Source organism: Lampetra planeri, chromosome 51 (genome assembly GCF_965212315.1).
Source record: "Lampetra planeri chromosome 51, kcLamPlan1.2.h2, whole genome shotgun sequence".
In the NCBI taxonomy this organism is placed as follows: Eukaryota; Metazoa; Chordata; class Hyperoartia; order Petromyzontiformes; family Petromyzontidae; genus Lampetra; species Lampetra planeri.
In genome coordinates this window covers 1,346,643-1,363,167 of record NC_136157.1, presented here as the reverse complement: position 1 = coordinate 1,363,167, position 16,525 = coordinate 1,346,643, and the positions used below count along the sequence as shown (strand labels likewise).

The following is a 16,525-nucleotide window of genomic DNA, read 5'->3' as shown; positions in this document are numbered from 1 at the left end:
GTTCAGATGATCTTTGCAAGAACACTTGCACCGGCTGAGGCTGTATTTTTCACGTATCAACGGAGCACATTTGAAACTCAAGCCTTCTAAATGCCATTTCACACAGCCTTCCGTCAGATACGTGGGGTACATAGCGCAATGGGGGTGGCAACTGATCCCAAGAAGACATGGTGTATTAGAGAATGGCCAACCCCCGGATCCGTGGCAGATGCCAGAAGATCTATAGGCTTTGTTTCCTATTACCGTCGATTTGTTCAGGATTTTGCGGCCATTAAAAAAACCCTTACACACATACACAGCTAAGGGGCAGAGGTTCCAATAGGGTACAGAAGAGGACAGGGCTTTGAAAAATCTGCGGACGCTCGTCACGGGGGAGCCACCATTGGCATACCCAAATTATGAATTGCCCTTCACGCTATATACGGATGCAAGCGATGTGGGCATTGGGGCTATTCTATCTCAGGTGCAATCGGACAGAGAGGTAGTGATAGAATATGGCAGCCAGGTTTTGTCATTGACCGAACATCACTACTGCGTAATGAGGCGGGAACTCCTGGTCGTTGTGCATTTTGTGCAACAATTTCGCCCATGCCTATATGGACGGAAATTTGAGGTGCGGACTGACCATGCAGCACTGAAATACTCGTTGTGTATCAACCAACCCTTTGGTCAGATGACCAGATGGATTGAAAGACTGCAAGAATTGTCCTATGAGGTGGTCCATAGGAAGGGGTTGTGCCACACCAATGTGGATGCTTTATCGCGTCTGCCAGAGGCAGGTACTTGTGAATGTGCTAAGGGGTCACCCAGGTGTAAACCACTCTCTACTGACACGGTGTGCCTCACAACACCTGTGAACATACGGAAAGACAAGCCAGAGCCTTCCCTGGCCGATCGAGATTAGATATTTGTAGATTACGAAGGGCTATTGATGCATTGGGTGATCGACACACAGTCCTAATGTGTCGTCATGCTGACCTCCTGCATTTGGGGGAGCTGAAAACACTCTCTACCGTTAAGACTCATTATTTTTGGCCGAGCATGATGACAGATATCTGCGCATGGACGACCTCATGTTTAAAATGTACACGGCGAAAGACGCCAGCACACCCGATCAAAGTGCCCCTACAATCAATCGAGGTTTCGCGGGTTAATGAATTGGTGGCCTTGGATATATTGGGACCTCTACCTCACACTGACAGAGGTCATAAATATCTGCTAGTAGGGGTCGAGTATTTAATGCGATCGCCGGTAGCATGGCCCCTAGCGGATCAAACTGGTCAGTTAATAGCAGAAGCTTTTGTGCATGGACATGTTATGGATAAAGGGGCCCCTGAAAATCTTCTAACAGACCAGGGTAAAAAAGAATAGTTAAAACTGATACAGAAAGTGTGCGACATCCTAGGCATTAAGAAAGTATGCATTTCCCCATACCACCCGCAAACTGATGGGATGATAGAATGCCCAAATCGCACCTTCACATCCATGCTGTGTCAGGTGGTCAATGACACTCAGACATACTGGGACTTAAACATAGGTGGGGTCCTGGTGACATCGGTTGGCCCTGCATGCGTCAACGGGATACTCTCCGTTCTATTTGATGTATGGTAGGGAGCCGGACCCTCCCATTGAGTGCCAGCTTTTTTAACTTCTAGCTGGGGCCGCGAAATGGCCTTGAGCGGTACGACAGGTCATGCAGCAGTGGAAGATGGCGAGGGAAGCGGCACAAACTGTCGCAGCTTTTTCCCGTTCTGTGAATGAAAGGGCTAGGCAAAGGGGAGTGACGCCTCAGCCTTTCGAAGTAGGAGATAGTGCTTGGCTACACTACCCACAGGTACCCTTAGGGACCTCACCCAAACTGCACCATCTGTGGCAGGGCCTTGTGGAAGTGGTAGAGATACTTGAGCCTCAATGTGTACGTGATCAATTGGGACGTCGGTGATGGCATGTATATCCTGCCTGTATAAAGCTTGACCGGTCGAAGCCTACCATGGATATTCCACAAGACTCGGAGGAGCACTCGATACACTCACCAAAAAAACAGGTTACCATGAACACATACACCTTCACCCCTTCACTCACCTTTATCATCACTGCCGAGGTTGCGGAAGCTACTTGCCGCGACGAACCAACCTCAAAAAGGACTGCCTGTGACCAAGAAGATGCGGCAGCGTCTGACCGAGCCATGGCTACGCAGCCCGGCTACGCAGCCCGGTTACTCGGGCACGGGCTCGGGCCATTCTCTCACGGTGATGAACAACCACTGCATGCAAGACAATGGAAACACGGAGGAAAATTACATTGTTGTTCTTTCGCACTGGAGACTGTCATCTGTTGTTCGCTTGTTACAGTTGGAAGTTCCGGTTGAATTTCCTGTGTACCGCCTCATCTATCGGTTCCTCGGTTTATTACTGTCCTTAATTCTGTTCTTTATACATCCACACCACACAAAGTGGCAGGACTCCAGTTGAATTCTAAATTGCTTGTTTATTGACCGACAAAAGTTTATTTCCCCTCCACCTTCATCTCTCCCTACTCCCCTACCATCGGAATTACCCTGAATCCCTTGGATTCGCACGGGTTGTGTTGAGTCGAAAAATACTTTTTTTTCAGGGGGGAGGGGGTGATGTAGTGCTAATGCTTACGTGATCCGGGGGTAGAAATACTGTACTCACGGGATTCCAGGTTACAGTTAACATGACGTCATGAAGGGAAGGAAAGGAAAGAGAAGGTGAGGTGAAAGAGAGGGTGACGCTTAGGGAGAGAGTGGTGATATCACCGAATGAGGCGGGGCGATCGGGGCACTTCCTGGAGGGATTTGGAGTGGAGTGGACATACGTGGCCTGAGCTCACGCCTAAAATAAAGAAGCGTGTGTCACCTTTATCTTCGTCTGGTAGACTCATTACACATTCATTGGTCGAACGTTAAAACCAGAAAAGTAACCATTGGAAGTTTTATTAATTAGTTTAATGTGATAAATTATTGGATGCTAGGAGGAATACTTACGCACGAACGATAATGCACAGAGACCCACGATGCATCATTGACGCCATTTTGCAATATAAATGCACATGCTCCATGTTATCTCAAAAATATTTTATATATTTAAATGCACTGGTTATCATTGCAGTCAATAATTACCAGGATTAAATAATGAATCTAAAGTATATATCTTCTTTATACACCCATTAACCCATGACACGTCTTGATCATGTCAAAAATATCTTACATTGGTTTTTGTTTGACCATGCAACAGCTGTGCGGCCTATGCGGCAATTACAACCAGAACGGCACAGACGACTACCTGATGCCCAACGGGGAGCTTGCCACCAGCGCCGCCCAGCTCGGAGACAGCTGGAAGGCCGAGGGAGACGATGATGCTGGGTGAGGCAGCCAATGTGGATGGTTTGGTGTCGTACAAGCCACGCAGCATAAAATGTTCCATGTGGTAATAGCACATTACAGTGATGTATATAACACCTTGTCAATCCACTGCTAATGGAAAGGTTCCTCAAGTCGGGTTTTTATGACCATACTTCACCAAGCTTTACATTGTGGGTTGGTGAAGTGTGTAGTTCAGATGTCATTTGCCACTGTCATATCCATGGTCGAGAATCAAACTTGGGTCGTGTGGTTTCATAACGCGGTGTGCTAATCACTGGACCACCGCTTTAATTTAAAATGAAAACAGGTACCTGAAATATTTATCAATATTTCATATAGTGGAGGAGTTTACAGCAACCCCTATAAATGTACATCAATGTGGCATTCGTCGTATCACATTATTTTTGTCTAAATCACGCATGTGTTTATATCGATAACAAAACCATGCGTGTGATTTATTTTTTCACAGTTGCAAACCAGACGAGCCACACATTCCCAGCTGTGATCCAATCCATGAAGAGGCATATAAAAAGACATGTGAAGTCGTTATCTCTATCTCAGGAGCCTTTGCCAAGTGCCATGCCGAGATAGATCCTGAGCCTTTCCTGAAGACGTGCATCTACGATATGTGTCAGTTCTATGGAATGGAGAGTATGCTGTGCGATAACCTCCAGGCCTATGCGGAGGCCTGCCGGGCAAAGGGCATCAACATTCTGTGGCGCAATGAAACCTTCTGCCGTGAGTTTTCTGTATGAGGGCATTTTTTATATTTACAGATATCCATTGTGAGAAAAAATATTTTAGACAGCATCAGCTTTACCTCCACGGTTGAAATATAAGCAACATTTCTTATATGTTTGTGTATCTAAACCAAGATTTTTTTTGCGAAATCTAAGAGCACATGTGGTGTACGTGTGGATTATGGACAATTTAGACAACTCTATAGTCTGCACTCCTTCAATGTAGGAACAGCAAAACGACACAAACTCTCTCCTGAAGCCCTGTCATAGTGGCTAGCAGACATCGACATTTCCATTAAGCTTGTGAACATATTGCTGCCATACGCAAGAATATAAACAGCACATAACAGAAGCATTTGAATCAATTATACCCGAGATGTTGATGAACCTGGGATTCTTTCAAATTTCCATACGACATACAATGCCAATACCAGAGTGAACATAACCATGACACCCGTATGATAAAATCCGTACGTGTCTCTCCATTAGCACTGTCATGCCCGCTGAACACCCACTACACGCCGTGCGCCTCACCCTGCCCGGCCACCTGCTCGGACATCTACGCCGAGGCCGGCTGCCAGAGCGCGGCTCGGTGCGCCGAGGGCTGCGTCTGCGACCAGGGCTTCGTGCTTAGCGACGACCTCTGCGTGTCGCTGGAAGCCTGCGGCTGCCGGGACGATGAAAACAACTACCACTCGGTGGGTAGCGAGGCTGCTCAGTCTGCATGGTCCATGTGCACTGCGCTCCTACACGCGCCTCTCGCTCTTTGCGGTTAACACTTGCAGGTGATGATTTGTGGACTATCATGATGGAATTTATACGCACGGTGCTGGGTGGATCAGGGAGATAATGTCTGCGTTGGAGAGCTGAGTGCACGCCGATGATATTCTGGGAGTAGCCACCTATGACTGGATTGGTTCTCAAGTATTGCGGTGAGTTCACGATCTCAGGCCAGTAACCATTGACTGTACAAAAAAACTCGTGGTGTAAAGTTAGGCTTTAACATCATGTATTTTATTCCAGCTTCGAGGACTTAAATATGACAATTTGATTTTCATTCTGTCAACATTATATGTACAATATATAAATGTAATTTAGTGTAAGAGAGAAGGTCTATTGAAGTGACTTCATGACGTCATTCTACAAGGGAGTTTTCTCAACATGTGATGATGCACTGTAATGAGAATTCCCAATGGAAATTCAATTCTTCATGGGGACACTCCGGTTATACATTGGCCAACAAGCAATGTGCTCATCTCATTTCCTGATTCTGTATGAGTGATGTCAATGTTCGTGATGCCACCTGCAACACAATATAGTACATTTGATGCCATTACTTTGGAATTATAAAATACGACAATCCCACTGAACTGCCTGGGCAGCGTTGGTCACAGGGCTATTGTCTCATTCGCTACAAAACTGCGTACCCGATTTTCATCACCACTTCAGTTTGCGCCTGCTGTGTGGGGTGTGCAAGGTCTCTGTATGACTAAACTGGTGCTTGAGTGTGGCGTGCAAGATGTAAAGGATGTACATTATTATCACGAGGTGTATTTAAGTCGCTTTTTTCAAAGCAGTCGTGGTATAAATGTCATTAATTGGTAATTAAGGAGTTTCAACTTACGTGGCATTGCTTCCGTGCATCTTTCAGTTTGAAGAGGCCTGGCTTAGTGACAATTGCAAACGAAAGTGCGTTTGCTCGGTGCCTGGCAATGCGAGCTGTGAGGCGTACAGCTGTGTGGAACACGAAAGTTGTCAACTGAAGAATGGGAAGGAATCTTGCCAGCCTGTCAGTAAGTGTTGAGCAATGCTCTTGTGTGCATGGCACTGGGTGTGCAAATCGCAAACGTCTTAATTTGTGCCTTCATGTGCTGTTATCTCCGCTGCCTCCTGGAAATGAAGTTTTTTTCAGGAACCTGGCGGGTTTTACATAATGCATGAGGCTGAGTAAGTAAGAACATTTTATATTGGGCACTCTTATGAGTCCAGTCCATGTCGAATGCGCATTGATCACACGTTGAAGTAAGTTCTCTGAAGCAACACTGTTTTAAGTCTTATGCGGAACTGGCTCAGACTCAGGGATGGATGTCGAACATGAGCTGGCCAGAGACCTTAAATCTGTGTATGCTGTATTGCTCGAGGTTTACACGCGGGTACAGCAGGTCGCTGCGTGCCGCGGTTCGTAGTTGGAGTCGAATTGAGTCTGTTGAAGCTGGTTCACACTTATTGGTGAGATAGGATGGAGCAGATTGATGGAGACTCTTGAAGACGAGTAGGCATAATTCATACGCAGTGCCGCGCCACACGTATCAAACTCGTGATAGGATCATATTTCTGTTTCTTAACTATCAGACGAGCTGCAGCATTTAAAACCGACTAGAGTGGCCGCAGGTGAACAGAGCTGGCAAAGCCAAAGACGCTGTTGCAGTAGTCCACGCGGCTGATGATGAATGCGTGGACGAGCATCCTCACAGTCTCCATAGTTAGAGCATGACAGACTGTGCAGAGGTATTGAAGCTGGTAGAAGCACTGTCCAGTCAGGCGCCTGATGTGAGTGGCAAATGTCAGTTCACTATCGATACTATGATGGCGGGCGATGCCGATGACAGCGGTGCACAGTAGGAAGTGCACTTTCCTGTGGCACACCGCACGCCACCGATGACCTATGTGATAGGTTACTGGCAACACTGTCCCTTTGTGTCCGACCTGTAATGAAGGACTCAATCCATGAGAGCACAGTGCCATGTATACCATAAGCAGTACTAAGGTGGCTAACTAAGATGTTATGATCAACCGTGTCAAACGCAGCAGACAGGTCTAGTAAGCAGCGTAGCGTGACTTCACCATGGTCAGCTGCCTTGAGTGCGTCGTGGATGACCTTCAGCATTGCCGTCTCTGTTGAGTGACCACACCTGTATGCTGATTAAAGGCTTGGAATGAGGCTGTTTTGCTCTAGATAGGCCATAAGCCGACGACATACCAATGTCAAATTGGAGATTGGCCTGTAGTTATTCTTGTCAGATGGGTCTGTTCCAGCCTTCTTAAACTGTGGTGTGACTATAGCATGGTGCTGGCTATTTGGTAGACAACCCTGCTTGAGTGAAGCATTACACATGCTCGTGATGAAAGGCAGAAGCTCTGGAAGAAACTCCTTCAAAATTTGTGTTGGCATTGCATCTAGTGCACATGAGTTTGTTGGAGGAGCCATGATGATCCTCCGGATTTCCTCAAGTGGAAATGGCACGAACATATCCAGAACGGATGGATCTGGTGGCAGAAATAACTCAGGAGTATTACCTTCCGTTTCTCGATGAACGACAGCAAACTTCTGAGTGAAATAATTCATGAGGTCCTGCACTGATGGGCAATTTTCTCCTGGTTTCTTTGCCATGTCCATCACCAGAAGAGTTGTCATGGAGCTCCACAGCTTGCTCGGCTGAGCAGACTACTCAGTGAATTTTCAGTTCCAGTATTATGACTCCTCACGGTAGACACGGTGCCGCTTCTGTTCATGCTCTATCCCCACCTGTCTGTCCAACAATAAGTTAGCTCGACAAAAACTTTGTTCTAGCATGCGTGAGTGTCGACGAAGTTGGCGGCACTCCATGTTGCACCAAGCCGCAAATCGGTGGTATCGAATAGCCACTTTTCTCACAGGTGTGAATTCATTAGCCAGGGACTGGATGGTATGCTGGTACAGGTCAAAACATCTGCCCGCACTGTCTAGCTTGTGAGCTCCAGAGAACTTAGAGTTGATAACAGCAGTCTGGAATTTGTCCTTATTTAACCCACCCCAGCTCCTAACCTCTCGCTGTACTGTCAATAGTGGTTGGTGGAGAAATGGCAAGTGCCAGCAAACTATGCTATGGTCTGATGTACACACTGGTGCAGAGCTGCAGGGACAACAATAACCTGCCCACCACGTGTCCTTCCTGGATGAAGTGTACATTTACATGCATGGCTTCAAGATCAAATTTACCAACAGAAAGGATTTCGAGGTGCGGCATTGTTCCCATTAAGCATTTTTTTGTTATAAACGTGTAGTATCGTATGTCTCTTCTTCTCCTTCTCGAGGAGTGTGTGTACGGGTGATGTGCGGCGCACACACTCAGTCAAAGACGAGGTAGTCGCAGGAGGCACCGTCTTTCCGTTATTATGTTCACACCACCAAACTCCGGCCCTCTCTCTCATGACCACACTGCCATACGACCCGGCTCAGACACGACCCTGTCCGCGTTGCACCAACGGCGTCGATCGAGACAGCCAACTACTGTCCGGCCGCGCAATGATCGGGCGAAGGCGGCAGCGACAAAGGCAGCGACGACGACAGCAATGACGAGATGAGTCCACTCCCAGGACCGGCAGCCCGGAGCTCTTGTTGGCTCTGGCCTAGCCGCGCCTTCCTTCACGAACCCACCAGAGGGTTCCAGGGGCCTCCCTATGAGGTCTACCGTGACCCTTGCCCCAGTTCCTTTGCCCTGCTGGCACACCCGTGTATATGCTCAATGGCGTGTGCGCTAAGTGTCCACCTGCAGTTGCAGCTGCTGTACAGCAGTCAGGGCTGTGTCACTACAAACGTATTGGATTATGCTGTTAGTGATATATGCAGGAGTTTCCCTGCACATCCCTGAAAGATTTAATGACATCACATGGAGAGGAAAACTGAGATGTGAACGCGATATAAATAAAGTGCCAAGTGTGTTGTCACACACCTGTGACGCCAGAGAAGGTTCATGGATCACGGTAGAGTTGGTGGATCGTGCAGAGATGCATCTTGATCTGGTAGATGGTGGTGGCACATGCCTGTAATCCATCACTGTGGAGGTGACGGTTGGTGGATCGCACAAATGTTGTGAAACTTCCATTCCCGTGGGCATTGGGTGGCTCCACTGAAAGTTCTTCCAGAGTCTGTCCAATGTTCCACCATCACAGTATATTGGCACATATGCTACGTGCTGTACACAATCGAAACTAGTGAGCATGTTGGTTATATGAACGGCCTTTGGGTCATGTGCTAATTCTACATGAATGTTAAAGTCACCAGGCACTACAATCTTGCACTTGCACAGTGCGATGACTTCGAGATATGTGGATAGTTAAGTGAAGAATGCTTCAGTAACAGGCGATAACCTTGGATGGTAAAGTAGCAGCACAACAACATTACCAAAGGACCCCTTGATGGAGAAGCACAGGGACTCGAACATCTTTGGATGTAGCTGTCGAGAGATGCACTTCCATGCGAGCTTTTCAAACACGATGGCCGTTGCTCCACCATGGATCGTTCTGACATCGTTGCGGGATGGATGTGGTATATCCAGACAGGCGTAGCCCGGTGGCGTGCAATGACGCAATGCAGTGTCTTCACACGTCCTGTGCCACGTCACGACGTGACCAGTAACACGTCGTATCTGCCATAAATAATGGCACTGGCAACTATGGCGGACTTGTTTCCAATTGACCATGTAGTCAGGAGGCCAAATGACATAAATTGCAGCAAAGATCCCTTGGTTGACCATCCGGTTCGGGACAACCTGACGGTGATGTGTGACAGCATGGCTGACTGGCCAGCTGACAATAGTACCATAGCCATTTGGTTTGCAGGCAGTCGATCCTGTGGAGCTGCAAAAGGATATTGAAACAGACGGCGCCTCGCTCTGGCTGCCATAGGTGGAGCCGAAAAATAGCTTTGCGTGCTGATCTCAGCAGGATGACGTGATGGCAGTTTAGCACAATCATTTGCTCACGTGCGTAGTTCAGCATCAAAAGTTGTAGTTGCTGTAGCATATTTTTGCTGCTTAATGCTGTGGTAGATGCTATTTATTCTGTCATTGTGTAATGCGAGCGTAAGCGGGGTTCGCTGCTCGGCTCTGGGCCAATCATACGGCCCAGGGTATTGGGGGGCGGGGCCCAGTATGGGGGCGTATGTGAAGGTCCACCGCTCACCTCGGGTCCAATCGGATGCGAGGTTAGCAGAGTCGGAACCTAAAGGCGGAGCCAGCAAGGCGCTATGCGGAGGCCGGATCTGGAAGGTTCGGTGAAGGGCATGGTGAGAGGGAGGAGACAGGATCACGTGGTGAAGGGAATATAGGTGGGATCCCGGAAGGGTTCTGGGTCAGTTGGAAGAGTTACGAAGCTGGACCACGTTGGGTGGCCGGAGGGGATCCGCACCATCAGCCACGTGGCTGGAGGAGCTTCGAGCACACCATCGGCCAGCGGTGTGCGGGAGCAGGGGAGCGGAGCGACTGACAGGAGAGCGCATGCGGGGCGCATGCGAGGAGCAGCTGGTCCGCTGTCGGGACCAGCGGAGTGCGAGCGTCAACGGGAATAAAGAGTGACGGAGACCAAGCAGTGTGTCGGCGAAGTCCTTTATTACAATTGTAATTGCTGTTTTCGTCGAAGTTGTAGATTTGCTGAGTTGGTAGTTTACTCTGTAGTAGGAGAGGTTGCTGGTGTTACCAAAGTTGTAGCTGCTGCTGTGGTAATTGTAGTGTTGCTTTAGTCGTGGTTGCTGTTGTTACTGTAGAAATGTAGTTGTTGCTATAGTTGCTGCTGTAGTAGAGGTTGCTGGTGTTATCGTAGTTGTAGCTGCTGCTGTAGTAATTGGAGTGTTGCTGTGGTCGTGGTCACTTGTTTTGCTGTGCTGATCTTCCAGTCAGGCCAGTCTGTAGAGTACATGAAAACACTTGGGCGCAACTCCATAATTCCTGTTTCAACAATCTGATCTGAACACGATACTATTGATGCAATTACAGACTGGTAAATAAAAAACAGATAAGAAAAAAACATTTCAAAAACTGATAACAGCAGAGAACCAACAATGCATATGTGATCATACGCCCGGAGCGCCACACCCAAGTGTTTCAAGGAGAGTGTGTAAAGACAGTCCAGTGGACTAGTGGCCTAGTGGCCACGGGAGGTAATAACAGGGGAATCAGCTGGTGAATGGATTAGTAGCCACAGGAGGAAATGACAGGGTAATTAGTGGGCAGTTCGAATGGGCTGGGGGGCCACGGAATAGATCGAGAATAGGGGCGTGGCCAAGTGACGTAAGGGAACAGGTGTGGAACGGTGGTCTGGGGCCAGCGAGAAGGTTCCAAAAAAGGGGCGTGGCCATGGGGCAGGGGTGTGGCCATGCACAGTATATAAGGGGACAAGGCGAGAGGCGAGGGGGCTGCTGAAGTTGGGGTCTCTGCCTGCTCAAGTGTTCGTGTCCTACAATAAAGAACCATCTCAAGAAACGTGTCTCAAGTCATTACACGTCCATTGGACACATTTTTGTGTATTGACACTAACTGCCTCGCTGCCCTCGCTCTCCTACCCCTCCCCTCACTGAGTTTTCTGTGTATTTTTTGCATGATTTATTTACCTTTCTTATACTTATGTAGTAAGTTCGAGGAGACGAGGTCGGAGTTGAGGCACACTCTGTTTATTAACTCAGTGACAGGCACAATAATACTATGGGAAACCCACCCTAGTACTAAGCCCTCTGTCCTGTTCCCCAGTCCTCCTCTAATGGGCTACGGTAGGCTGACTGATCTGGCCCTGGCAAGCACAGATCTCGGCACCAGCTAAGCCGGCCTTGCCCTGACAAGGGCAGAGGTCCGGGAGCTCTTGGGCCGCGCCGCTGGCTTACCCAGCTCGGCCCTGACAAGGGCAGCGAGACAGGGGAGTCCCAGGGCCTAATCTCCGAGTCTTCGATCTTCACTGGTCAGCTTCGTGTCGAACTGCCTCGAGCTCTCTGGCTCCCCGCCTTTTATAGGGATCCCCTCAGAGGGCCGGGAGCGTGGGGGATAACGGATGCGGACGTCGGTGTGACCACCCGTGTGTGTGAGTGCAGACACCCCTGTGTTTGTCGTCCGCCGTTTCTCCCGTAATAACCCCTACATCACCCCCCCCTGTACAGCTCGCAGCCGTCCCGGCTGCAACAATCCCTCAACCCCCAAGAATAAAGACTAAACACAGTCAACACGCGTGTGCCTCGTAACAGTAACAATAACAAGAACAAGTGTAACAACAACCGACGGTCCCCTATAAATACCCACCTCCCCAAAATGCAACATATATACAGAACGTGGTTCACCATCCCCACGCACAAAGAAGCATACATACACACACACCAAAAAAATGAGCGAGTTCTGCAGCAACGGAACACGCGCGGAAAGCTACTCATAACAACCGGCGCGTCTTGGCGCGTGTCCGTGCAGCGGGTCCGTCACAAAGGGCCGGCTCGGTAGAGTCGGCGGCAGGCGTCGCATCTGCAGGTGCCTGGTCGTCCGGCTTCCCGGACGGGCCAGCGCCGACCCCCTCGGGGGAGGCTGGCAGCCGAGAGGGCTTCAGTCCTTGGGCTCCTGAAGACGGGACAGTTAGTAGCGGATCAGAGGCTGACGGCGACCCCGCCCTCCAGGAGTCAGTGGACCCCCCACATGTTCGGCCATTGTCATGAGAGGAAGCGTGCGGAGCAAAGAACGGCTTTAACCGTGAAGGTTGCACAAACCACCGACGCTTCCCCCATTTAATGCGCACACATTGAGGCCGCATAACCTGCACAATTTCCACGGGGCCCCTCCATGGTCGCAACAACTTAGCCGAGGTGGCCATTGGCACCTGGGGGCAGTGCAGCCACGCTCTGTCGCCCGGGTGCCATTCGTGCGTGTGTGACCGGCGCGATCGCAATCTTTCGTTCTGTTTCTGGCGAGAGTCAGAGTTTTGCATGGCCGCCTGCCGTGCCTCAGCCAACCGAAGGATGTTAAATTTAACATGGTCCGCCAGTTTGGATTTAGCGTGAGGCGCGGTAATCGTCAGCTGAGTCGCGACAGGCGGGTCAACCTCGCGGCCATACATTAAAAAAAATGGCGAGAATCCGGTCGCCGTGTGAGGAGCCATCCTGTATGCTGCCAGGACTCCCGGGATCCGTAGATCCCAATCGGTTTGGGACTCAGATACCTGGTGGGATAGCATGGACGTAAGAGTCCTATGCAGACGTTCTACCATCCCATCCGTTTGTGGATGGTAAGGCGAGGTACGAATTTTTTTCGTACCCCGAAGGCCACACACCTCGTGTAAAAGGGCACTAGTGAAATTCTTTCCCTGATCGGTCAACAACCGTTCCGGAGCGCCCTTGTCGAGGACATAGCCCTGAATAAAAGCCTCTGCAACGGCTGCTGCGGACTGGTTGGCGAGGGGCCAAGCCATAGGCCATCGCGTGAAATATTCCACGCCAACCAGCAGGTACTTATTACCCCTCGGCGTGGAAGGAAACGGTCCCAAAATATCAAGGGCGACAAGCTCATTAACCCGGGTGACCGAAATAGACTGGAGCGGTGGACTGGCTCCCTTCGCTGGCGGCTTCCGTTGTGCACACTGGGTACAGGACTGCAGCAGATCGTCCACGTCCCTTGCCATGCCCGGCCAAAAGTAATTAAGCTGGAGCATGGCAAGTGTTTTGAGGGTACCCAGGTGCAGGAGCCGCTCATGAGCAGCCCATACAGCCCTACCCCTCAACGTGGAAGGCACCACCAGCCTGTGACGGCGGATCGTTCCGTCCCAATGCATGAGGAGGCCCTGGCACAACCCCCATGAGTCAACGTCCAACTTCCCCTGACCCGATCCTTCCGCGCGACGCCGTAGCGCCAGGAGGGCCGTATCCTCCATTTGGAGGCGGCCCCACTCCGCACTTGACAAGCCTAGTAGGGAATCTTTCCCTCCCACCGCAATAGGGTCAGCGTCCAAAGGGGTCTCAACTGCGGCCGCAAGAACCCGATCCTGGCCGTCGCTCGCCGATTTGCAAAGCCCCGAGCCCAAGAAACAAGTGCAATCAGGAGCGACCGGCAGGCGTGACAGGGCATCGGCATTGGTGTGGCGAATCCCCTTGTGATACGTTGTTTCGAAATCGAATTCCTGAATGATCTCCAGCCATCGAGACAACTGCCCCGATGGCTGGTGAATACGCAGGGCATACTGCAACGCCGCATGATCTGTACGGACGGTGAAATGCCAACCGTACAGATATGGCCGGTACTGTTGAATAAAGAAAACAATAGCCAACAGTTCACGGCGGGTGACGCAGGACCGCTGCTCGGCCGGAGACAACACTCTACTCCCATAAGCCACAACGTGCTCCACACCGCTCACAACTTGGGAAAGCACGCCCCCAATCCCCGTGTTGCTCGCGTCTGTGTCGAGCACGAAAGGTAGAGAAAAATCGGGGTAACTCAACGGCGGGGCCCCCACCAGGGCGTCATGAAGAGTGTTAAATGCGGCCTCCTCCTCCGGCCCCCAATGAAACTTGACCCCCTTGGCCGTTAAGGCATGTAATGGCTTAGCGATGGAAGCGAACTCCGTGACAAACCGGCGGTAATATGAAGCGAAACCAATGAAGCTTCTAACCTCCCCCACCGAGGTGGGAGTCGGCCAGGAGCTGACACAACGCGTTTTGGCGGGATCGGTTGAGATACCTGACCGGCCGACGATGTGACCCAAATATCTCACAGATTGGCGCAGCAAATGGCACTTTTGGGGTTTAAATTTCAAATTGGCTGCGCGCATTTTAAGAAAGACGGCTCGAAACCTATCAAGATGTTCCTCGAACGTCTTACTGAACACGATAACGTCGTCCAGGTAAATCAAACACACCTCCCATTGCAAGCCAGCGAGAACCAATTCCATCAGGCCCTGGAACGTTGCGGGAGCGGAGTGGAGCCCCATAGGTAACCGATTGAATTGGAAGAGGCCATGCGGCGTTTGGAAAGCCGTTTTGGGCTTGGATTCGTCGTCCAGGGGTAGTTGCCAAAACCCTGAGAGTAAATCCAAGGTGGAGAAGAATCGTGATCCCGCTAGGGCATCCAGAGACTCGTCCATTCGAGGAAGCGGGTAAGCATCGGCCACCGAGATCTTATTTAACCGCCGAAAATCTACGCAGAACCTTAGGGACCCATCGTGCTTTTAAACCAATACTATGGGTGCACCCCAAGGGCTGGTTGAGGGAGAAATAATGTCAGAAGCCAACATGTCATCTACAGCAGATTTGACATGATCCTTTTCGGCGGGACTTAACCGAAAAGGATTTTGGCGGATAGGAGCGTTGTCACCGGTGTCAATATGGTGGCGCAGCAAATTGGTACATCCGATATCGTATTTATGTTTACTGAAGACGTCGGAAAATTCTCGCAATAGGGTGCGCAATTTAGCACGTTGTGCGTCGGACAGGTCAGGTGACTCAGCACACAGTGCCTCCAGCCAACCCTCGTCAATGTCTGAGGCCAGTCGCGATTGAGAATCGGTGGCCACCTGGCCAATGATCGGCATTTCCACAGGTACCGGAACCGCATGTGCGAACACGGTACCCTGCGAAACCACCGCCGTCCGTGTCCCGACATTGAGGACCGCGATAAACGGGTCCTCATCCCCTTTAACAATAGTCTGGGCCGTCACCAGATCTGGCCCATTCACCCTGGCCCTAGACGGTCCCAGCATAATGCCCCGGTCAGAGACCCCTTTAGCGAACGGTCGACGCAACCGCAGGGGCACTAGCATCTGTGCCCCCGGGGGTACGTGCACCGTTCGAGCAACGAGCGCCTGTACCGTAGCACAGGCAGTATGCAAGGCAGGGGTGGAAGGCAGGAACGTTATACGTCGGCCCGATGGAAGCTCGATGTATCGCTGGTCAATCAAAATTTTGATGGGCAATTTGGCCAAAAAGTCTGCCCCCAACAGGCACGGAATTGCCAGCGAGGAGGAGACGAACACCGGGCCAGATAGTTTAATGTCCCCGATAGAAATTTGCGCTCGAATTTGGCCGATAATACCTAACGAGCCCCCGTTCGCAGCGTAAAACGGTATGTCGACAGGGAGCAACGGGCGACTCTGAACGGGCAGGATATTATAAATCAAATCCGAAATGATAGTCGCCGAAGCTCCCGTATCGACCAGTACCCGTACCTCCACCCCGTCAATGTGCCCCGTAACAACGGACGACCCCGCCGACGCAGCTACAACCCGGTGAGCCAACTCGGACCATTGGCCCGGTTGGAGCGCCCTCCCCGACAAGCCGCGACCCGACGCACCAGCACCCAAACCCCGAGAATCGTGTGTCGGACCATGTGAGAGGAAAGTGGGTGTGCGTGCAGGCGAACATGTGTGGTGCCACGACTTGCCCGAGGATGTTGTGAAGGCTTGTGAAGAGGGCCGTCCGCAGCCCCAGGTCTCGCTCCGCGCTGTCGAGGAGCCCGGCATCCCGACGCCACGTGGCCCCGGAGGCCACAATTGTAGCACACGACGAGCGCTCCAGAAGACTTGGGCTGCTCTCGGTGGTTCGGTACGTCCCGAGCCGGTCGCTCGGCAGATCGCCATCCCGCAGAACGGTCCGCAGCGAAGGCCCCCTCAGATTCGGAAGTGGTCGCCG

The 16,525-nt window shown here is 50.8% G+C and overlaps 1 protein-coding gene across 11 annotated transcripts in view; it reads left to right on the top strand.

Moving 5' to 3' along the window:
- LOC144734432 (zonadhesin-like) overlaps positions 1 to 16,525 on the top strand; it is a 138,692-nt gene that overhangs the window by 82,682 nt on the left and 39,485 nt on the right. For all 11 annotated transcript variants that reach the window (XR_013588508.1, XR_013588510.1, XR_013588509.1 and 8 more), the window contains 4 exons: positions 3,258 to 3,385; positions 3,855 to 4,123; positions 4,615 to 4,823; positions 5,777 to 5,918. Coding sequence is in view for 8 of the 11 variants with exons in the window: in XM_078616627.1 (XP_078472753.1) it covers positions 3,258 to 3,385; positions 3,855 to 4,123; positions 4,615 to 4,823; positions 5,777 to 5,918 (748 nt within the window). In the remaining 3 variants the exon portion in view is untranslated. The remainder of the gene's footprint in view (positions 1 to 3,257; positions 3,386 to 3,854; positions 4,124 to 4,614; positions 4,824 to 5,776; positions 5,919 to 16,525) is intronic.